This window comes from Nyctereutes procyonoides, unplaced genomic scaffold, assembly GCF_905146905.1.
Source record: "Nyctereutes procyonoides isolate TBG_1078 unplaced genomic scaffold, NYPRO_anot_genome, whole genome shotgun sequence".
Classification (NCBI taxonomy): Eukaryota; Metazoa; Chordata; class Mammalia; order Carnivora; family Canidae; genus Nyctereutes; species Nyctereutes procyonoides.
This window is the reverse complement of record NW_026575020.1, coordinates 27,136,629-27,159,752: the sequence shown is the minus strand read 5'-3', so window position 1 is coordinate 27,159,752 and position 23,124 is coordinate 27,136,629. Positions and strand designations below refer to the sequence as shown.

Below are 23,124 nucleotides of genomic sequence, written 5' to 3'. Positions count from 1 at the left end.
AGGCGCCAAACCCCTGCGCCACCCAGGGATCCCATTAACAGGGAGTTTGATCCCATGAGATATCACCATGTATACTCAGTAACTAGTTCCTGCCCAGATACAGACAGCATTGGAATAGTGCAGATCTCTCAGTACCTCTCATGATCAAAGATATTATCTGCCTGCCAAACAGTAGCTGGGCTGCAGCCAGGGTCAGGGACCAACCAGTACTTTACCTATAGTCCACGCCCTCCTCTGACAACGGACCCAGCCAGCTGTAGTGCCAGCACTTTGAATCCTCTAGGAGGCATGCCAGGGATGCAATAGGGTATGAGGTTGTGGGGTGTCTGTGTGAACTCATGTTTTCTTTATACAATATTTGTTACTTTTTCATTTGTCTGCTAATGCTCTTCAGAGGCTGTGCTAGGCACCCCAACCACAGTGCTTGAGCTTGTGAAGAATTCTGTGGAATGCAGTCTTTCTAGCAGCTGGTGTGCTTCCCTTCTCTCCGAGAACCGCCTTCCTTTTCCATCAGCACAAAGCAAACAAGCACAAGAAGATAGAATTTCTCTCCATTTTACCTGGTACCCCTGAAAGTTACGGCTCACTTTTCAAATACTTTTCTTGGCTTCAGAAGTAAAGGGAAGCTTTTTGTGAAGCTGTTCTTAATTTCTCACTTTTGAAAAAAGTTACCCCAAACAGGAGGCACAGCAATTGTACAGATTCCATTTGATTACTGAGCAGAAGCTACCAGAGGCCTAAGATTAAGTGATAAACATTCCCAGGGGACAAAGCACTGGACCCCATTTAACTTTAATATCTATCACTTAGCACTCTCTGTATCAATGTCCCCAAAGGGGACTGAAAGCCCAGATTATAGGGATTCAGCTGGCCGTGGGAAAGCCCTAAACTTCTTTGAAAGGCAACTGTAAAGTAAACCAAATAGTTGCTGAACCTCTGCCTGTCTCAAGATAGTCTTGCATAGTTTTTTGGGCATTGCAGGTAAGAGAGAAATAAAAAAATAAAAAAATAAAAAAGGAGGGCAGGCAAGAATTTGTCCCTGCCACAAATGGCCAGTTGAAGTCTGGTCTGTGGACACCAGACACTGTATCTAAAGAATTTGTTTGGAAGGAAGTCTTTGGCAACCCTTCTAATTTGCATTCAGAGGAAACGTGCCACATTTTCCACAACAGGTAGCCCAGCCAATACCACCAGGAGGGAGGAAGGTCTCTTCTCTGTGTCTGCAAGTTTATCCCTAAATGCTATGAAAACAGCAGCTGTTAGGGCAAGGGGAACAGAGGGCTCAGAGAGTTAAAGCTTTTGAATAAGCTGGATATCACAAGCCTGACCTAAAAAGGCAAAGACTAGCTATTCCAATGCCTGTCTCAGATGAAGCCTACACACAGCAGCACGGTTATATCAATTGGCCATTTTGTTCAAGTAGGTCCGGGGACAGAATAAGTCCTATGGCCACCCACCATCCAGTGAGGCTGGCCACTGGTGGTTCAGGCCTGGCGAGTGATAACGAACACTTCATACTTCACACTGCCTTACGGTTTACAGAGCATGTGCTCACAATCTAGTCCTATGTGACCTCCACAGCCTGATTCATTATAATCCCTTTACAGACACTGAAATAAGGCTCAGAGGACCAAAGACTCATCCAATGTCCAAGTACCAGAACCAGACCTGGACACCAGGGCTTCTGTAGAAGTTTCCAATCTTGGGCTGCTTTTGTTTCTTTTTTAAAAATATTTTATTTATTTATTTATTCATGAGACAGACACACACACACACACACACACACAGAGAGAGAGAGAGAGAGAGAGAGAGAGAGAGAGAGAGAGAGAGAGGCAGAGACACAGGCAGAGGGAGAAGCAGGCTCCATGCAGGGAGCCCGATGCGGGACTCGATTTTGGGACTCCAGGATCACATCCTGGGCCAAAGGCAGGCACTAAACTGCTGAGCCACCCAGGGATCCCCTGCTTTTGTTTCAAATGGACACCTTCTTCCTATCCTGCTGCTCTCCAGTGTCTCCCATGCCTGGTTATGTAGGTGAGAAGGAAGAGAACTGGGCAGATGAACCATCCTGCTCTGCTCTTCCAGACGGTTATAGGAAATGTTTTTTTCATCAGATTGATCCCTCGGTCCCCTACTGAAGTGAGGAGCTGGTGAAAATAGAGAATGGAAAGTAGGTAATGATTTTGAAGCCAGACTAATGGAAGTGCTGCAACAGATTTTCCATTGCTGAAAGCAACATCTGACTTCCCAAAAAGTTCACTGCAAAATGCCCACCCAGTTATTAAGCAAACAGGATTCACTTACTGTGCACAGGACAGAAATCACTTGCGGTCATATGGAAAAGCAGGCTGTAACAGCAAGGTGGAAAAGGGAAAGTCAACAGGATAGAAATTCAGCGCACAAGAAGGGTTCCAAATTGGAAGCAGCACACTTTATCTGTATTTATAGAGGATGTCCAGCACAGCCGGACATGCTAGGACCCTGCTGATGAGCAGCTCTGTCTTCAGGCATTGCTTCCTTCGGCTGTCAGGGAAGGGGCCCATCTTCGGCAGGAGGCAGGGGGCAGGGGGCAAGGGGCAGGGGCAGGGGAAACGCTGAGGGGGGCCCAAGGCTCACAGGCTTCCTGATTCTTTCCTATCCTCCGTTCTGTTTTCTGTCAACAATGAGGAAATACACCCTAGCAAATGACATCCAGTAATGCTTTAATTAACTGTAGTACTGTGCGCTCCAATATGCAGTGAGAAATCACTTCCAGATGGGGGAAATGAAAGATATTTACACAAAAAGCAGTCCCTTTAAGGAAATTGATATCTCCCAAAGGTAGAGAACTTTGAGGGTTTGAGAGGCTATCTAGTTTGATAAATACTAGAATGAGACTGGAAATTTGGATTTGCTTTATAAAATACATGGGCCTTTTCTGCACGCCAGCTTTTCATGTGACCATGTTTCCAAGTCTATTGTTTAAGTGGCCCAATGCAGTTCTAATGATTTTATTTTTAGAAATCTGACTTGGAGTAGACAAGAAGTGTGAAACACTTGCTTTCACCGTCAGCAAGCTAGTTATTTTGGAGATTTCTCTTCCTAGGGAGAGGAATTGCATTTCCAGCTGTGACCTTCTGGCATTTTCCCTAGCATTCCGCAAACAGAGAACTAGGTTTCCCTGTCCAACAGCAACCTAGGATGGGCTGGTGTAACAGCCCCACATCAGGGAGCAGCTGCAGACCTGCTTGCTCACCCTGTCTGCCCTGTAACTATCACTCGTCTTTGGCAGGCTGCTCTGAGTCCCGTTTGATCTGCACTGAAGAGCCATCCTAGGCATGAGAAAGCAGGTACTTTTTTTTCTGGGGGCCAGTCAAAGTCCTAGGTACCAGTTCTTTTTTTTTTTTTTAAGATTTTATTTATTTATTCACGAGAGACACACACACACACACACAGAGAGAGAGAGAGAGAGAGAGAGAGAGAGAGACACGCAGAGGGAGAAGCAGGCTCCATGCAGGGAGCCCCACGCGGGACCCAATCCTGGGTCTCCAGGATCACGCCCTGGGCTGAAGGTGGCGGCGCCAAACCACTGAGCCACCCGGGCTGCTCTAGTTCTTTGTTCTTTTTTTTTTATTTTTTTAAAAATTTTTATTTATTTATTTATGATAGTCACAGAGAGAGAGAGAGAGAGAGAGAGAGAGAGAGGCAGAGACACAGGCAGAGGGAGAAGCAGGCTCCATGCACCGGGAGCCCGATGTAGGATTCGATCCCGGGTCTACAGGATCGCGCCCTGGGCCAAAGGCAGGCGCCAAACCGCTACGCCACCCAGGGATCCCTAGTTCTTTGTTCTTTAAAAGAGAGAGGAGTGGCAACAGTTTCAATTCCAGAACAGAACTTGGAGGTCAACACACTCTGTCCATTGTGGTTCCCAATTCACTGTTAGGATCCAATGGAATTTCCTCCAGCCTGGGTACCTCTAAGCCAGCTATCAGGAAGTCTGTCCATAGTAAGAACAGATCTTTATCAATTATAAATTATCAACATTTGTTTTAATCCACATGAAGTGGCTTCAGAGTTTTTTTTTTTTAAGAGTTAGAGAAAGTGGTGGGGGGGTGAGGAATGGGTACAGCATCTAATTAGCTGAATAACAGAGTTGTTAGCTACTGTTTTTATCAGAGTACTCCATGTTTTTTTGAAGTGACAGTAATAGAGCAAATTTGTTTGGGGCTTGGTCGTCAAAACTTAAGAATTCTAGTCTGGATGGGGACAGCACAGTTCTGGCCTGGTCTCTATCACCAACACAAGCTTAAAATTTAAACTGCTAGATGTTAGTTAAGAATCTTTACCTGTTGGTAACGGATCAATTGTATAGTAATTATATTCGTTTAGAGAGGCAGGAATAATGTATGTTCATGAAAATGTGCTATAGGAACACTTTGATAAAGCAAATTTCTCTCTAATGCTATGGATTTTAAAAAGGGGTAAACGTTATAATTACCTACTTGCCCAGGCCCCACTCCAGACATACTGGTTCAGAATCTCCAGGCAATTTTATTTGTAAAAAGGGCCCCACGTGATTCTGATGTGTACCCCCAGTTGAGAAACATGCTCTGTCTTTAGAGGATGCATACACAGCATTCAGACCTCATCAATGTAGACATTTTACATAACTCCTACTGACATCTGGTGGCTCCTCGGAGATTACTGACAATATAATAAATCAAGAAAGCGACTTCCTTGGTGTGACCAACAACTGGGGGAAAACAGCAGCTTGACATCTCAAAGCATCATGGAGATGTCCAGAAAATGACTCCTCAGGAATGAACCAAAAAGAGAAGTGTGGCTCTATAAACACGGAGAGTGACAAGAACCAGCTGCAAAAGACCACTGGCTTTCACAGCTCCCTAGTTTGATGACAGAGGGCCAAAGTGGCTGTGCTGTTTGGAGATGGGCTCATCGGCCCATCTTTCAAGAACAGTAAGAGAATATTCACCTCCATTAGTGGCGGCTGGGCTGTAGGATATCACCAGAGCAGCATCACGGCTGTCCTGGCAAAGTGAAATCTTGACAGTGCGCTTCCCTGCTCTACCCTGCCTGGATGCTTGCCCCAACCCATCCCCTACCCGCCCTATCTGCCTTTTCCTTATTTAGCAAACTTTTCCTAAGAGAGCTCAGCCGAGGGCCACACCTCGTCTCGTACTTTCTTCTCAGGGCTGTCCTGAGATGTTCAACACCTAAGAGTCATACTGACTAGCAAGAAGGGACTGGAAGCTGGTGGAGAAATGAGGCTCTGGATCACAGTGGGGCCGATGGACTGAGTCTGGGAGAAGGTTAGTGGAGACAGAAGGGGGACAGCACAGAGTGCTTATGTTAGGAAACAAGAAGGGGAAACACCATCAGTTCCTGGTCTCATTTTCAAACCTTAAAGTTTTCTCCTATGTGGATTTCACAAGTTTTATGGATTTTCAGGAAACTTCCTTTGTCCTGAAAACTCATTTTTGCATGCTATTTGATATCCCAATTTTCTCCCAAGGCCTGTTATGTGCATTCTCTGTAAAGAGCTCCTCCTTCCTTAGCTCCCTCTCCACCTGGCCAACAAATTGTTCAGAATTCCTGAAGAATGCCCACACGAACAGCTGCTGCCCTGATGCTGTGGTCACAGTTAACTGAGGTTCAGTTCCCAGCCAACCTGGCAAATCACACAGCTACCTGCTATGCGGTCTGTTCTTGTACAGCTGTGACCTTCTGGCATGTGACCTTCTGTATGATGTGAGGACTGAAGCAGTTCTTGGAGGCAGTTCTCTTTGCAAAGCTCTGCTGGTGGTGAGCCAGTGGATAGGACTGGCAGGCCAGGGCTCACGTTGCGTTCTGGACTGGGCCAGGCTCCGAGCAGGTGTTTTAAGGTCAACATTCGGTTCCTAAGGTATCCATGGACCTGGGTTCTTTCTCGTTAGTAATAAAGTAATATGTCATTCTGGCACTTCACATCACCTTTGTTGTTTCAGATCATTCTGTAAAGTTATTTGGGTTTCAAAATAAATGAGCAGGAAGGGGGTTAGAGGGCCCAGGCCTCCTGTGCAGTACCATAGCTTCATCTGAGAAGAAACTTCCTAGTTTCTCTTCAAAGAAGGCAATACTTCCCTTAGAAGTCAGGAGAATGGGGGGAATAATAACCTGCTTACATCATACAGTGAGTGTCCCAAGCAGAAGTCTCTCTCCAAGGCAGATATATATAGGTCTAGCCCCACACCTGAGCAAGGAGCCCCATGGCACAGAGGACACCTGTTTCCAAGGTCCAGTACATCCAATCTTCCTGGGTGAGAAACAGTGGGAATTTTTCCTTAGATGTATATCAACAGGAGACTACAGGTTCCAGAGAGATGGGAAGAACGCATTGGCCCAGTCATGAAAATATGTACCAGGAAATGAATCTACAAGGAAGAGTACTCCTGCTTCCATTGCCTTCCTACTGCCAGGCTAATGTCCTACACCTGTAATCTTCCACCTCATTAACTCGGGCCCCAAAGCCAAACCCATAGAGCAGGGAGGACAAATCTTAGGGCCTGGCTACAGAGGAGGAAGGGGTGAGATCCAGGATTTCTCACCCTAATTGCCTGGATAGGCCCAGGAGATAGGGCCACATGCCAGATGGTGTGATTGCAGAGGCGAGGCTGCGAGGCCAGTGACAGCTGGACCAGTTGAAGGCAGCCCAGGACCACAAGTGAACTGCAGGGCCCTTTTGTCTACTACTGCCTATGCTGTAGGAACCCCTTTTTATCAGCCTGCATTTGCTTGGCTTCTTGATTAAGACACAAATTAAGACTGGTCACAGGGAAGACTCATTAACAAACCAAATGTCCAAGGAAGTTTCAAGACTGATGATCTGAGAGTTAGGGAAAGCACAGAAGAGGTGGGGGGCTTCCAGGCAATGGGGTGCTGTGGGTCAGCAGCCAGGGGAAAAAAGCGCCCTTTGTGGACTCCTACAGTCTCTTTTTAATTAGTTTCTCTAGTTTGCGGATGCGAGATGATTCCTGTTCTGGTGTCGGAGCCAGGAGGGACAATGAGCTGGAGCCTTCTGGCCCTGAAGGCGGGGTGGGGAGCCTCTGGCGCAAGAGTTCCAGCATGCTGCTCTGCTCGCTTCTCTTCAGCCCCTGAGGTTGAAAGAGAGAGAAGGATAATCATGACATCTGGCCCAGAAAGGCCTGAGGTGGAAGTATGGTATCTGGTTGTGCAAACGACAGAATTACTCTAGGCTGAGGATGAACACTTTCTTTAGGGGAGTTATCGGCCCAGGTTAGCAGCCCAGGAGAAAAGCAGAGGAAGGAAAAACAGGTAAGAGGAAAGGAGAGAAAGAAGGGGCTGAGAGAGGAGGGACAGGGTGGGGAAGTGTAGTCTTCTTCTCCATCCCATTCCTTCTGCCCCCCCCCCCCCCCAGCTTCCACTGAACAGTGGTTCTCGAAGGGGCATGGAGGTATCAGCAGAGTTAGGAAGTTATTTTCTCCTCAGAAGGATCCCAGGCAAAATCTGGGTGACAGCATGAGGTGAGGCATATGTACTTTAAGAAGGCTCCCCAGGAGCCCATACCCGTCCTCCAAGTTAAGAACCACTGAGTGTGACAAGGATGTGCAAGTGTGGACAAAACAAGACACTGAACTAACCTTCATGTCCAATATCTTCTGGAAGGTTTCTGTGTTGCAGTCTGTAAGGAGTTTGATGTAGTTGTCAACAAACACCACCAACGGTTCATGAGGGGCCATCACCACCTACCAGGAAAGAGAGTCAGGAGTAGGCCTTTAAGGACTCATGACTGGAAAGCAGGGCATCATTTTTCCTTACTTGCAAGCTGACCACAAAATGGATCCTGCCAGATTTCCTTAAGAGACAGCAGGCCTAAATTCAGAAATATCCTGATGGCCTATTTCATCTCAAAATTCAACTACAGCAAATGTTTCTTAAATTTGCTAAATCATAAATATCACCTGGATTACTTTTTAAGTATGGATTTCTATGCTTCCCTCTACCCTGAAGATTTTAACTCAGAAGGCTTGGGGTGGGGTCCCATGTGATTTTTAAGTATCAGGATCATTTGTGGGACACTGTTGGAGAGTCTCCTGTTTTGGGACAGCGGTTTATGATACCTGGTGTCCCAAAACACCAGGTCCTTCTGGTCCTTCTGTCCCAATGCATCTTTACCTCTGAGGGATGGGTCGCAAAAGCCATAAATCTAAGTGGATTTTCTCAAGACACAAATCCCAAAGCTGCTTCACTCTTTTCAAGACTTAAAATCTGAACTTCAGGGCGCCTGGGTATCTCAGTCGATTAAGCATCTGCTTTTGGCTTGGGTCATGATCCCAGGGTCCTTCATCAGGCTCCCTGCTCAGCGAGGAGTCTGCTTCTCTCCCTGCCCCACCCACCCCCGCCAATCTCGTGCTCGCTTGTGCACAAGCTGGCTCTCTCTAGCTTGCTCACTTTCTCCCTCAAATAAAGCAATAAAATCTTAAAAAAAAAATCTGAACTTCATTTAGCCACATTCATTTAAACTGTCAATTAATGTACAAACAGAAGGGAATCAATGGCATCGTAATCCTCAAATTCATTCCTATTTGGCTTTGGAATGCAGCATCTGATTTTCTTCCTACAGTAGACTGGTTTTGTTTTGAACTCCTGACAATATCTCAAGGAGTGGTTCACTCAGAAATTCCCTGTAGTTAGCTCCCCAACTGCAGCTCTCCTCCCCAGTCAGTTATGCCAGCTACAGGAAGAAACAATTTCCTCAGGCTGGAGCTCAAGCTTCACGCAGGAGGACCCTCACCTGGTCCCATGGATGTCCCATGGATGCCTCCCATGGAGGCCCCATAGCTACTTTTCACTCCTGCCATCATTTGAGCCATTGTTTGGGAGACAGACCTGATGAGCCTGCAGGTTCTGCACTTTTAGGAACATTTCATGATAGTTCCATTTGTTCTCTAGCCTCTCTCCTCCCCAAAAAGGCTTCCCTCTTTTCAACAAGGGCAGGTGCAAATCAGATGCAGGTGCTCAAGGCTTTAGGCATTCTCAACATCATCACCCCACATAGAAGAATTTGTTAAATGGAGCTTTAGAAAGTCCATTTGCTGATTAGATTCAGTTACTGCAACATCTGTTTGCAGTTCCTGTATAGTTGCAGAGTACAGAAAGCTAAAGAGGTTTATGTGGAAGGGAGTAACTGATACCTGGGCCGGAAATTCCTGCTGAGAAGCAAAGAGATCCTTGACTTAGACCCTGATTCATAGCGACAACCCATCTAATTTTCCAATCTTGGCAAAATCCAAATGAAAAATTCATTTGTCAGAAAGAATTATTGATCCCCTGAGTAACTGTCCAATGACTTTCAACAATATCTGGTGAGGCCAAAACCTACTCCAGCCAAAGAATGTGGACAATCCTCTGGGACTGATGGGGACAGGCGTTAATCCAAACTTTGAAAACCAGGACTCCTTGGAATAAGTCACCAGATAACCAGCCCCTTGTAGTAGAAACCCCAAGGAAGACACAAACCCCACCTTGAGTATCATTTCTGCCCGGGTCATGCCTTTCACAACAATCTTAGTGTAACTGGCAGGTGCTTTCCTCACCACCTGTGACCCAATGGAAGGTAGATCGAGCAGGACCATCTTTAGGGAATGAGTGTCTAGCAGCAGCTGTGGGAATGAAGCAGAATATTACTAGCCATTTCACAGGGACACAACACTTAGTATATCTATGCTAATTAATATTATTTTCCTGATTTTAAAAAATACATTGGAGAGAATTTGGAAAATATACAAAAATATAAAAGGAAAAACATTCATTACAACTTCTATTGCCCAGGAGAAAACAAGGAAGACAAGGTTAAATGTGGTATATTCCTTTGAAAGTTGGTGAGTAGATCTTAAATGTTCTCACCACGAAACAGAAACGGTAATTATGTAATAGGATGAAGGTATTAACTAATGCTGTGGTGGTATTCATTTTGCAACATATGAATGTATCAAATCAACACACTGTATCCTTTATACTTATACAATGTTATATGTCAATTATATCTCAATAAAGATAAAAAAAGATGTGATACAATTCCTGCCAGTCTAGTTGTGTGTATAAAAAACTAAATTAGAGGGGTGTCTGGATGGCTCAGTCAATTAAGCGTCTGACTCTTGATCTCAGCTCAGGTCTTGATCTCAGGGTAATGAGTTCAAGCTCAGCATGGAGTCCACTTAAAAAAACAAACAAACAAAACTCACTAAGTTAGACTCATACTATATATACAGTTTTATAACCTGGTTTTCCCAGTTAATACTTCAGGTTTTTTGTGTTTTTCCATCTTGTCAGTCTTTTAAAAAAATCATGATTTTTAATGGTTATATATACTCTATGGTGTGTGTGTGTGTGTGTGTATGTGTGTGTATTTATTTATTTATTTAAAAGATTTTATTTATTTGAGGGAGAGAGAGAGAGAGAGAGAGAGAGAGAGAGAGAGAGAAAGCAAGCATGGGGAAGAGCAGAGAGAGAGGGACAAGCAGACTCTGCACTGAGCACAGAGATGGACGCAGAGCTGGAGCCCATGACCTGAGCTGAAATCAAGAGTTAGACACAACTGGCTGAGCCACCCTGGCACTCCTAGATTTTTATTATTATAAATAATGAGTGCTGTGGTGAACAACTATGTACATATTAATTCTAGGTCTATCAAAGGAATTTCCTTAAGGAAAGATCAAAAGATAAGGACATCATGTAAGGTTCTTGATACATATCTTAAACTGCTTTTCATTTTTTTTAATTTTTTTTTTATTTACGATAGTCATACAGAGAGAGAGAGAGGCAGAGACACAGGCAGAGGGAGAAGCAGGCTCCATGCACCGGATGCCTGACGTGGGATTCGATCCCAGGTCTCCAGGATCGCGCCCTGGGCCAAAGGCAGGCGCCGAACTGCTGTGCCACCCAGGGATCCCTTGAACTGCTTTTCAAATGGAATGTGTACCTATTCACACATCTGCCAGGAGTGTATACCCTCACCAGCACTGAAAACTGTCATAAAAATTTTGATTATTCAACAGGTAAAAAAATGGTAGCTCAGTACCGCTGTCTCCTCTCTATTTTTAAGTAAGCTCTATGGCCAAGTCATGACCCTGAGATCAAGAGTTATACATTTCACTGACTGAGCCAGCCAGGTACCCCAGTATTGCTGTATTTTTAACTTCTTTGGATGTTTTTGAGGATGTAGGAGATGAAGCCAAATTTAAACATCAGTATTTTGGTAAACATCTGCCTTTTCCTCTCTTCAGTCTTTTGTTCTCTCCTTCCCTCTGTTCTCTGGAGTGCCAATTATTTGGATTGGCATTCCATTATTTCCTGATTGCTCACCAACTGCCAAGAAACATGTTAGGAATGTTTCATCTCATTTTTTCTCTACAAGACGCTGTCCTATAGGTATTTATTGTTTCCATTTATAGATGACAAAGTCAAAGTTCTAGAGGTTAAGTAACTTGCTGAAAGTGTCTCACATCATGGACAGGGGTTAGATGATGAGGTGGACAGGAAGCTGTATTTCCATTTCCTGCTACCCTTGATATGTGCTCTAGAATAGTGCTGGCTTAGAGTTCACACTGTTTCCTGCTGACTCCACATATACTGCTAAGCAGCTGCTGCTACTGGCAACCAGGTGGCAGGGAAATGGCTGAAGCCTAGAAGGGCATGTAAACTCTGGCCTGTTCAGATAGTAGGAGATAGAATCACATACCCACCCAAGGTAGCGGTGGGGTGAGAGTCCTACTGGCATGGCCACCACCACTCTGATGATCAATCTTATGTTCAGGACAAGGCTGACTTTTTCTGCCACTGCCTGCTCCTCTCAGAAAGCCTTTCATAATTTTATCAAACAAGGATGGAATGGGATCCCTTAATGTCCTATGACGCTGCTTTCTCCCACTCTTCTGGTACTTGGCAGGAGAATTACCAACTAAAGATAAGATACACTCATTAATGAGAGACCCCGTTGACTTTTATTTTTTAAGATTTTATTTATTTATTCATGAGAGACACACAGAGAGAGAGAGAGAGAGAGGCAGAGACACAGGCAGAGGGAGAGGCAGGCTCCTTACCAGGAACCTGATCCCAGGACTCTGGGATCACAACCTGAGCCAAAGGCAGACATTCAACCACTGAACCACCCAGGTGCCCCAAGACACCACTGACTTAATGGTCATGTGATTATAATTTTGACAATGGTATAAAAGTTTGGTATCAATGTTTTACTTGGAATAACTTAGTAGAAATATTACTCTAAAGGGGAAAGGAGAAAGAATGAGTGGGAAATATCAGAAAGGGAGACAGAACATGAGAGACTCCTAACTCTGGGAAACGAACTAGGGGTGGTAGAAAGGGAGGTGGGTGGGGGGTGGGGGTGACTGGGTGACGGGCACTGAGGGGGGCACTTGATGGGATGGGCACTGGGTGTTATTCTATATGTTGGCAAATTGAACACCAATAAAAAATAAATTTATATAAAAAAGAAATATTACTCTAAGAAAATGGTGAGGTCTTGACAAACTGATTCTAAAGTTTATATGCAGAAGCAAAAGACCCAGAATAGTCTTTTCATATTATTGAAGAGAGAGAACAAAGTTGGAGGACTGATACTACCTTATTTCAAGATTTATTATCTTATAATCTCAGTAATCAAGGCAGTGTAGTATCGGTGAAAGAAAGGCAAATAGCTCAATGGAGCAGAAGACAAGAGTCCCCACAAATAGAGTCACCAGATCTTTCACAAAGGAGCAAAGGCAATACAGTGGAGCAAAGGCAGTCTTTTCAACAAATTGTGCTAGAACAAATGGACATCCACATGCCAAGAAAATGGATCTAGACATGGACCTTCCACTCTTCTCAAAAATTCAGAATGGATCACCAACCTAAATACCTAAATGTAAAACCCAAACTTAGAAAACTCCTAGAAGATAATAAAGGAGAAAACATAGATGACCTTGGGTATGGTGATGATTGTTTATACACAACACCTGTGATCCATGAATGAAGTCAGTGATAAGCTAGACTTCATTAAAATGAAAAACTTTAGGGATCCCTGGGTGGCTCGGTGGTTTAGTGCTTGCCTCCATGATCCTGGAGTCCTGGGATCGAGTCCCACATCAGGCTCCCTGCATGGAGCCTGCTCCTCCCTCTGCCTGTGTCTCTGCCTCTTTCTCTCTGTGTCTCTCATGAATAAATAAATGAAATCTTAAAAAAACAAAACAAAACAAACTTCTGCTCTGCAAAAGACAATCTCAAGGGAATGAGAAGACAAGCCACGGACTGGTTAAAAATATTTGCATTAAAAAAATATTTGCAAAAGACATGTCATAAAGGACTGTTACACATAAAATATACAAAGAAATCTTAAAACTCAACAATTAGAAAACAAGCCAGTTTAAAAATGGGCCAAAGACCTTATAGACACCTCATGAAAGAAGATACACAGATGGCAGATAAGCATGTGTAAATATGCTTCACATTATATGTCACCAGGGAAACACAAATTAAAACAAGATACCACTACACATCTATTAGAATGGCCAAATATTTGGAACACTGACAACACCAAATGCTGATGAAGAGGCAGAGCAACAGGAACTCTCACTCATTGTTGGTGAGAATGAAAAATGGTACAGCCACTTTGGAAGATAGTTTGGTGGTTTCTTATAAAGTAAACATACTCTTTCCATACAACCTAGCATAGTGTTCCCATGTACTTACTCAAAGGAGTTGAAAACTTATGTCCACACAAAAACCTATACATATATGTTTCTAACAGGTTTATTCTAATTGCCAAAAACTTGGAAGCAATCAAGTAGCCAAATAAACTTTAGTAGCCTTTAGTAGCCAAATAAACTGTGGTAATCCAGACAATGGGAGTATTATTCAGTACTCAACCAGAAAAGAGCTATGACGACACAAAAAGACATGGAGGAACTTTAAATGCATATTACTACGTGAAAGAAGCCAATCTGAAAAGGTTACATGCTGTATGATTACAACTATATGACATTCTAGAAAGGGTAAAACTATGGAAAAAGTAAAAAGATCAGTGGTTGTCAGGAATTGGGGGTGGTGGTGGGATAAATAGGTAGAGTGCAGAGGATTTTTAGGGCTATGAAACTACAATATCTGATACCATAATGATGGATTCATGTTATTATACATTTGTCTGAACCAGGAGTATGTAACACCAAGAGTGAACCATAATGTAAACTACAGACTCTGAGTGATGATGATGTGTCAATGCAGATTCAGTAATTTTAACAAGTGTATCAATGTGGTGCAAGATCCTGACAATGGGTAAGAGGCTACACTTTTGTGGGGGCAGGGAGGCATACAGGAACTCTCTGTACCTGTCCTCAGTTTTGTTGTGAGCCTTAAGCTGCTCTAAAAAAATAAAGCCTTAATTTAAAAAAATTGGTGAGGAAGCTACACTAAGGAAAGAGTAATTCCATGCAGTAATGTGGCTAGTCATTTCAACTGCTAGGATCTTGGACTCTTTTTGGTTTCCAGAGATGAAAATTCTTATTCTCCTAGTACCTGTTTTTTGAAAAGTCCTTGGGCTTTTTTTTTTTTAAGATTTTATTTACTTATTCTTGATAGACACACAGAGAGAGGCAGAGACATAGGCAGAAGGAGAAGCAGGCTCCCTGCAGGAAGCCTGATGTGGGACTAGAACCCAGAATTCTAGGATCACGCCCTGAGCCAAAGGCAGATGCTCAACCACTGAGCCACCCAGGTGTCCCGAGTCCTTGGGCTTAAAAAGTAAAGTATCTAAGCATGCATAGGAGACGAGATTAGACTGCTTGGGCCTATATGAAGAGTCTAGCATCAGAACACTTCTCAGAGGCCACTAGAAATGATCACTGCTCTTGCTCAGAGGGAACCCAGTACATGCCTCTATAGAATAAGCATGCTAAATTCCAGGCATAGATTAAAAACATAGATATGAAAAGAAAAACCTTAAGAAGAAAACAGAGGTTATTCTTATTACTTAGAGGTAGAGAAAAATGTGAAATACCGATTGAAAAATCTATTACCTTAAAATGAGGCTATATCAAAAGATACATAAGCAAAGGAAAGACACAAATCAGAAAAGGGTACCTGCAATATTGGCAAAGGAATAATATTCAGAACACATAAAGATTCCTACAAAGCAACAACAGCAACAAAAAGATCCAACAATCTCAATAGCAATAATAACACCAACAGTGGGGCAAAGATCTGAACAGGCAATTCACAAAAGCAGGAACTGAAGGGCTCACAAGGCATCTGAAATGATACTTAATGGTATTAGTAATCCAGTAAATGCAAATTATTATTATTTTTAAAAAGATTTTATTTATTTATTCATGAGAGATGCAGAGAGAGAGAGGCAGAGACACAGCAGAGGGAGAAACAGGCTCCATGCAGGGGGCCTGATGTGGGACTCGATCCCGGGTCTCCAGGATCACACCCTGGGCTGAAGGCAGCACTAAACCGCTGAGCCACCAGGGCTGCCCTAGTAAATGCAAATTAAAACTACAATTGTATACTGTTCCATAATCACCAGATAGGCAAAAGTAAAAAGCTTGATTAATACCAAACAATGGCATGGATATGGTACACTGAAACTCACATTTGTGCTAAGAGTATGAATTAAAGCACTTTGGGGGAAATTCAGTAATATTTTCCTACTGGAGGATGTGTATAACCCATAACATAGCCCTCACACTTATATCCTTTAGAGAAATTCTTGCCCATGTGAAATATGTTCCCTGCATCCACTGTTTGTAAAAGCAAAAGACTGGAAACAATCTAAATGTCCATCAACAGCTGAATGGATAGACGAATGGTGGCATATTCATGCAGTGGAATAGGATCCTGAAGTTAAGATGAATGAATTCAAACAACATACATCAACATGGATAAATCTCAAAAAACAATGTTAGGCAAAAAAAGCAAGTGGGGGAAATGGTATGTATAGTACCATTTATATAAAGTTTTAAAATGCAAACAAAATCACATATAATTTGAGAATATAAACAGATGCAACATACCAAAATACACATGGGAACGATAAACATCAAAATCAGAATAATGGTTACCTCTGGGCACGGAGAGAGGGGGAATGGCAGGGTAGGGTCCACCCACATGGGGCTTTAGTAATAACTGTAATGACTTATTTTATTAAAGAAATCCAAAGCAAATGTGGGAACATGTTAAGATTTGATGGAGCTAAGTGTTAAGCCAGTATTCTCAACATTAGTTTCTATACTGTTAACTGGGAATATTTCTTTCTTCTTTTTTCTTTCACTCTTTGTTTTGTTTAGTATGCTACTTGATGCCTTGTAAAGACTCAGCTTTATCTTCAATGTAGCAACTTTTCAGAGCCTCATCAAAATCAAAGCCATGTCTTAGTATTATTTGTTGGTGGGAGAAAAATGATTATGTTTTATAACATATGGGGATACTTCCTACTTTTTCTATACTTCCTACTTCCCAGAGATATATTATATGCATAAATAATTATGGAGTCTTAAGTGACAGGAAGAGTTTTGGATGAACTTGACAGAATTCTCTGGGTCTCCCATGTCTTGAGAGATGTGACATTTTCAGTTCCTGACCAGTCACAATACAATTCTGTTCTCACCAGACAGCTAAACAGATGGAAACCTTGGTCTCAGGTTTGACAAAAAGCCATGAGGTCAGAAAAGGCAAGAGCTGGTCTGACAGACTTTGCAGCTGTCTGTGGGAAATGCAGGTAAAAGGCTTCATTTATCATTAAAAGCTGCTGGTTTTCAACTTGGAAAAATAGCTAATAGTTCATCTCCTGAGGCATGGAGCATTGGGCAGGTGGTGGCCATTAGCCAAATTTGTTTGAGCCTCAGAGAAAATTTTGTGGGTGGCATAGCTCATGTTGTTTGTGTGCTACTGGAATGCAAGGCTGGCCAGCGTGCTATGTCTGTGGAAGGTCATCACTGAGCAGTGGGAAGTCTGAAGGGTTGATTTCTTCTTCTTTTTTTTTTATATATATATTTATTTATTTATGATAGTCACAGAGAGAGAGAGAGAGGCAGAGACACAGGCAGAGGGAGAAGCAGGCTCCATGCACCAGGAGCCCGACGTGGGATTCGATCCCGGGTCTCCAGGATCGCGCCCTGGGCCAAAGGCAGGCGCCAAACCGCTGTGCCACCCAGGGATCCCCGATTTCTTCTTCTTTTAAAAAGATTTATATGAGAGAGAGAGAGCGAGAGAGAGAGAGCACGCATGAGCATGAGTGAGGAGAGGGCCACAGGGAGAGGGCTAGATCTCCAGCAGATTCCCTGCTGACCATGGAGCCCAACGTGCAGCTCGATCCCATGACCCTGAGATCATGATCGGAGCCGAAATCAAGAGCTGGATGCTTAACTGACTGAGTCACCCAGGAGCCCCTATTTTTCCCTTTTAGAGCTTTAATACACCTGGAATTGACTTTTTAAAAATCGAGATACAATTCATATATAATAATATTCATCCTTTTAAAGTACAGTTGAGTGTTGTTTCGCTTTTTTCTTTTTAGTATATTCACAGGTTGTGCAACCATAATCACTATGTAGTTCCAGAACATCTCATCACTCCACAAAGAAACCCCATACCTCTCTGGAGTCATACCTTGTTCCCTCCCCTGGCTTCACCAATCATGAATTTCCTTTCTGTCTTTCAGATCTGCCTCCAGGATGCCTGGATGGCTCAGGGGTTTGAGCATCCGCCTTAGGCTCAGGGCGTGACAGGGTATCTGGGATTTAGTCCTACATTGGGTTCCCCGCAGGGAGCCTGCTTCTCCCTCTACCTATGTCTCAGCCTCTCTCTCTGTCTCTCATGAATAAATAAATAAAATCTTTTAAAAATTATTTTGATTTCCTTTTTGTCTTATTGTTCTAAACAACAGAACTTCAAGGCCAACATAAGAGAGAAATGGCTAGAGAGAAAAGGTAGTAGCAGATATCCTTGTCTTATAGTGTGAAGAGAAAATCTTTCTATAATTGACCTTATTAAGCATGTTTATTGTAGTGTGTTTTTCATGAAATGATTCCTTGATTTCACAAGCTTGCTTGATCCTCCCATCTCCACGGCCTTGGTGACCTTGCTGCTGGCTGTAAACTCCTCTGGGGTGTGGCTGTGCCTGTCTCTGCTCTGTGTGGCATACACGGCAGGACCCTTTGACTGAGTGACAGAAGAGCTCAAGCTCTCAGAGGGAAGGATGGTCTCATAGAAATCAATGTAGGCCTAACAAGATGGAGAAAAGTGAGTGGCTGGGTAGGTTAGAGATTCAAAAAGCTCTTGAGGAAGAGAAAAGTTCTGTGCAAAAGGAAGAAAGCTTTGCTATTGGGGCAGCAGTACATGCATACAAAAATTGGAAAGAGAAAGTTTAGTTTTTCTGAATGCTAAGTTCTTTTTTAAGTAGGCTCCACACCCACTTAACACGTAGAACATGGGGCTTGAACTCATTATGCTGAGGTTAAGACCTGAACCGAGATCAGGAATTGGACGCTTAACTGACTGAGCCACCCAGGCACCCATGTACATAAGTTCTACAATCAGAAAATCTAGAAGGAAACCGGTTTAATTTCAGGATGCATGGGGTTTTATTGCAATTCTTAAAATTTTATTTTGGATTACTCATGAGTGGGGTAACACCCTGTTATTTTTTGGTAAATTTGGTTATAATGGAGAGTTTTAAACACATATGAGGTAAACAGAATAAGATAATGACTCCTTATTGCACTCATCATTCAGCTGCTACCACCAAAGACATGTCATTCTCATCACACTGCATCTATGCCTCTAATCCAGTGGCTCTCACGGGGGTGGTTTCACTATACTCTCACTCATGCTCAGATGTTTGGCAATGTCTGGAGATATTTTTTTTTTTTTTATGATAGTCACAGAGAGAGAGAGAGAGAGGCAGAGACACAGGCAGAGGAAGAAGCAGGCTCCATGCACTGGGAGCCCGACGTGGGATTCGATCCCGGGTCTCCATGATCGCGCCCTGGGCCAAAGGCAGGCGCCAAACCGCTGCGCCACCCAGGGATCCCTGGAGATATTTTTCTTGTCAAAATTGGAAGGGTGTTGCTGGCAGCTAGTGGGTCATGGTGAGGGGCACTGCTAAGCATCCCACGATGCACAGGACAGCCCCACAGCGAAAGATGTCAATAGTGCAGAGGGTGAGAAACTCTGCTGTCATCACTCTCTATCCCTCACTTAATTTTTTTTTTAGGTAAAATTTGAATGTATTTGAATGTACAATTCTTACTGTTTAATTCTGACAAATGGATTTAGCTTTCTAATGCACACCCTCTCCTAAGTTTCTGTATATAACTTTTATCAGATTCAATCGTCTTCTATTCTACTTTGCTGAGTTGATGGTGATGTTTTTAAGTCTATTGCTTATGGGGGCGCCTGGGTGGCTCAGTCGGTTAAGTGTCTACCTTTGGCTCAGGTCATGATTCCAGGGTCCTGGGATCGAGCCCCAAGTCAGGCTTCCTAATCAGTGGGGAGCTTGCTTCTCCCTCTCCTCCCTGCTTGTGCACTCTCTTGCTACCTCTGTCGCTCTCCTTCTCAAATAAATAAACAAAATATTCAAAAAAAATAAACCTATTGGGGATCCCTGGGTGGCTCAGCAGTTTAGCACTTGTCTTCAGCCCAGGGCGTGATCCCGGAGTCCCGGGATCAAGTCCCACATCAGGCTCTCTGCATGGAGCCTGCTTCTCCCTCTGCTTGTGTCTCTGCCTCTCTCTCACTCTCACTCTAATTCTCTCTCTCTCTCTCATGAATAAATAAAATCTTTAAAAAAACTATTGCTTATGGGTATTACACTGTTATCAATCCACTTGCTTTTTATTTATTTATTTATTTTTTGCTTTTTAAATTAAAAAAAAATTTTTTGCTTTTTAAAACTGTTTTTTGCTTTTTTTACTTTTTTCTTTTTTTTTTTTGTTTTGCTTGCTTTTTTTTTTTTTCTAAAGGGGTAGGTAAAAACACATGGCCACACTTAGGAGATCTACTGAGAACTGTGCCCAAGAATAACCATCTTATTTTCCTTGGTGTTGGGCTTAAAAAAAAAATCTAAATTTTGCCTTAAATATTTTTTCCATATGGTTTTGAATTACGTGAATTTTTAAAGTCAATATGGTCACAATGTAGTGTGTGAATATATATATATATATATATATATATATATATATATATATATATATATGACGGAATATTACTCAGTCTTAACAAGGAAAGAAATTTTGAAAAATGGATAAACCCTGAAGATATACTAAATGAAATAAACCAGACACAAAAGGACAGATACTGTACCATTCTACTCATATGAGGTATGTAGAACAGTCATATCCATAGGGATAGGAAGTAGAATGGTGGCAGCCAGGAGGGAATGGGAAGTTACTGTTTAATGGGGAATGGAGTTTCAGTTTAAGAAGATGAAAAGGTCTAGTGGATGGTTACACAACAATGTGAATATACTTAATACTACTGTGCACTTAAAAATGGTTAAAATGTTCAATTTTATATGTTTTATCACAATGAAAACAAGGTCGATATGTATATAAAGATAATATAAAAGAAACTAACTTCACAGGTGATTTATTGCTCAATATATTTTAGAGTCCATAAATGACAGATTTAGAAGGGGCAAGTGAGAGTCTGATTCAGTGCTCTCTTTATGTATGAGGAAACCGAACCCAGAGTAGGGAAGCAATGGCTCATGATCACAGGGATCATTAACAGCAGAGTGACGACTGGACCCCAAGTCTCAGGGTCCTTTTTCCCACACCATATTGTGCTGCTTTCTCCATGGTAAATTTGTGCAAATGGATTCTATTTCTACTGTGTGCTCAGTCACAGATACCATCACCATAAGACTAATTAATGACCCTGCAAATCCCCTAAGATTCTCTGAAAGATCACTATCTAGGAAGAAGCATTATAAATATCAGTATGGTTCAGTTCCATGTGCCCTTGCAATTGCTCAAGAGGACTCTGGGGCCCACAGATAAATAATTCACTTTGTAGTAATCAGGAAGAGAATAAATCAGGAAGAGAATAAAGAGCAGGAAAATGTCTCCTTTCCCATTTTCTGCGCAAGTGCTGGAGATAATCTAAATTTAGGATCTAGTGCCTTTGTGATCAAGCAAAGGCAGCTGAGATTAGGCTAAATCTTAGTTTCAATTCCACAGCTTTTGTTCAAAGTCAGATTAGAGGTGCTACAAGACCTGAATCAGAATCTGTTGCAGTCCTTGTTAATTAACTGATTCCTATGGTTCTGCTGCCCGAGTAATCATGTCTACAGCTATATGACTGCTTGGGTTTCTAAGCCCAGATACTTGGGGCAAGCCATGTACCTGGCCAAACCTGAACTTCATGTAGGAATCCATCAAGGGTCACACTGCCCTTCAGTTCCTACCCATATACTCTTCCAGGCTGGGCTCCCCTATTACCCACTCCCATTTGCCTGGTGAACAAAGTAAAATCCCAGCTTCACAGATGGTTTTCTCATCCACATCTCAAAGCAGAAGTTAATACTGGCCAAACTGGTATTTTTCTGAAAATATGTGCTTTGACTCCAAGCTGATTATTTTAACATTCTTTTGAAGAAGAGAAAATCTGAGGAACATAGATATGGTATCGGATTTATGTGACAATATGAAAATATCATGGTTATTAGGCACTAAATCAGCTAGCATGGCCCAGGCAAAGCTGCAAACTCATGAAAATATGTTCCCAAAGAGTCAACACTATTATGTTCCAGTGGCTTCTGCCTGGAGACAGAAAGTTAGTAACTCATAACTCTAAAGCTTCTCTTAGATACACAAATCATTACTCCACATCCTCTCTGATTATGCACAACAGCGAAGTAAACAGAATAAATTCCCAGTGAAAGTGTGCTAATGAAACTGGAGACATGCCGGGGCATTATTCTGCTGTTTCCAATGGAGAGAATTAATTCTATGCTTACAGCATTCAAGAGGCAAGAATTTCAAAACACTGAAACTCTACAGTCAGACACAGTTGGTCAGTGTCTGTCTGAATCCAGGCAACCTCCCAGGAAGTTTTCTGAGACAATACTTTTGACTGGCTTTTAAAGTTGGTCATCCAGACAGCCTGCAGCAATTAGCAACTAGATGTCATACCAGGTAAGATGGTTATTGAAAGCAGAAACAAAGTTATGTTCTTGGTCTGAGCAAGCCTAAAATTAGTAAGAGCTGGCATTTGTTGAGGGCTTAGTATGTGCCAGATGTTGCATCCAGCACTTTACGTGCACTATCTTGTTTAATCCTCACGACTACTCTGTAAGGTGGTACCATGATTATTCCCATTTTATAGATGAGGAAACTAATGTGCTGGGAGGTTTGTCAAAGGACAAACAGTTGTTATGTTGCAGAGGTAGAATTCAGTGGCAGACCTTCATGAACCTGGACCCCAGGATCTTCATGCTCACACCATACTGCTTTTTCATAAGCTAGGAAGGTGAGAGCCTTACAAAAAGCCTGTAAGACAGTGTGCATGTATCAGATTCAAGAGATTCCTGATATTCACAGCTATTACATGTCCAGCTTTGATACTTCGCGAGAGATCCATGATGCCCTGGGGCACATGCTCACTTGCCATCTTCCTGAGGTGTGACTCAGCTCAGCAAAGCTGAGGGCCCAGGGTGAGGGCAAGTTACTGAGCTGGGAAAGAGTGGAGCCTCTGCCAAGTCAACTAATTTGGTGGAAGAGCAAGACTTATGGAAATGTCTTGTATTATGTAAACTTGCTTTAAAATGTGGTTGGGAGTTCTTTCAAATATAAAAAGTAATTGGAACAGGTTAAATGTTGCTACATACAGGTCTAGGGAGGATTTATTTTAATGAATATAGAAGAATCATTTATGATCAGTACATGAATAGCTTGTATCTAAACAGGTATTTGTCAAGAATTGGGGGCTATTTTGTTTTGTTTTGTTTTTAAAGTAGCTTAAAATGTTCTCCAAATTCAAGCTGCTCAAATTTCAGAAAGTCTGAATAGGTGGTAGTTGAAAAGAGGTGACTCTGCTGTAGCATATAACTCAACTCATCAGTGCTGAGGT

General features: G+C 42.6%; 1 protein-coding gene across 1 annotated transcript in view; it reads right to left on the bottom strand.

Annotated features, from left to right (window-relative positions):
* Positions 1-2,685: 2,685 nt before the first annotated feature.
* Positions 2,686-23,124, bottom strand: part of VPS53 (VPS53 subunit of GARP complex) — a 142,860-nt gene continuing 122,421 nt past the window's right edge. The window contains exons 20-22 of the mRNA XM_055322439.1: positions 9,522-9,659; positions 7,638-7,742; positions 2,686-7,130 (exon numbers count right to left, since the gene is read on the bottom strand). Coding sequence (XP_055178414.1) covers positions 6,960-7,130; positions 7,638-7,742; positions 9,522-9,659 — 414 coding nt within the window. The 3' untranslated portion in view covers positions 2,686-6,959. The remainder of the gene's footprint in view (positions 7,131-7,637; positions 7,743-9,521; positions 9,660-23,124) is intronic.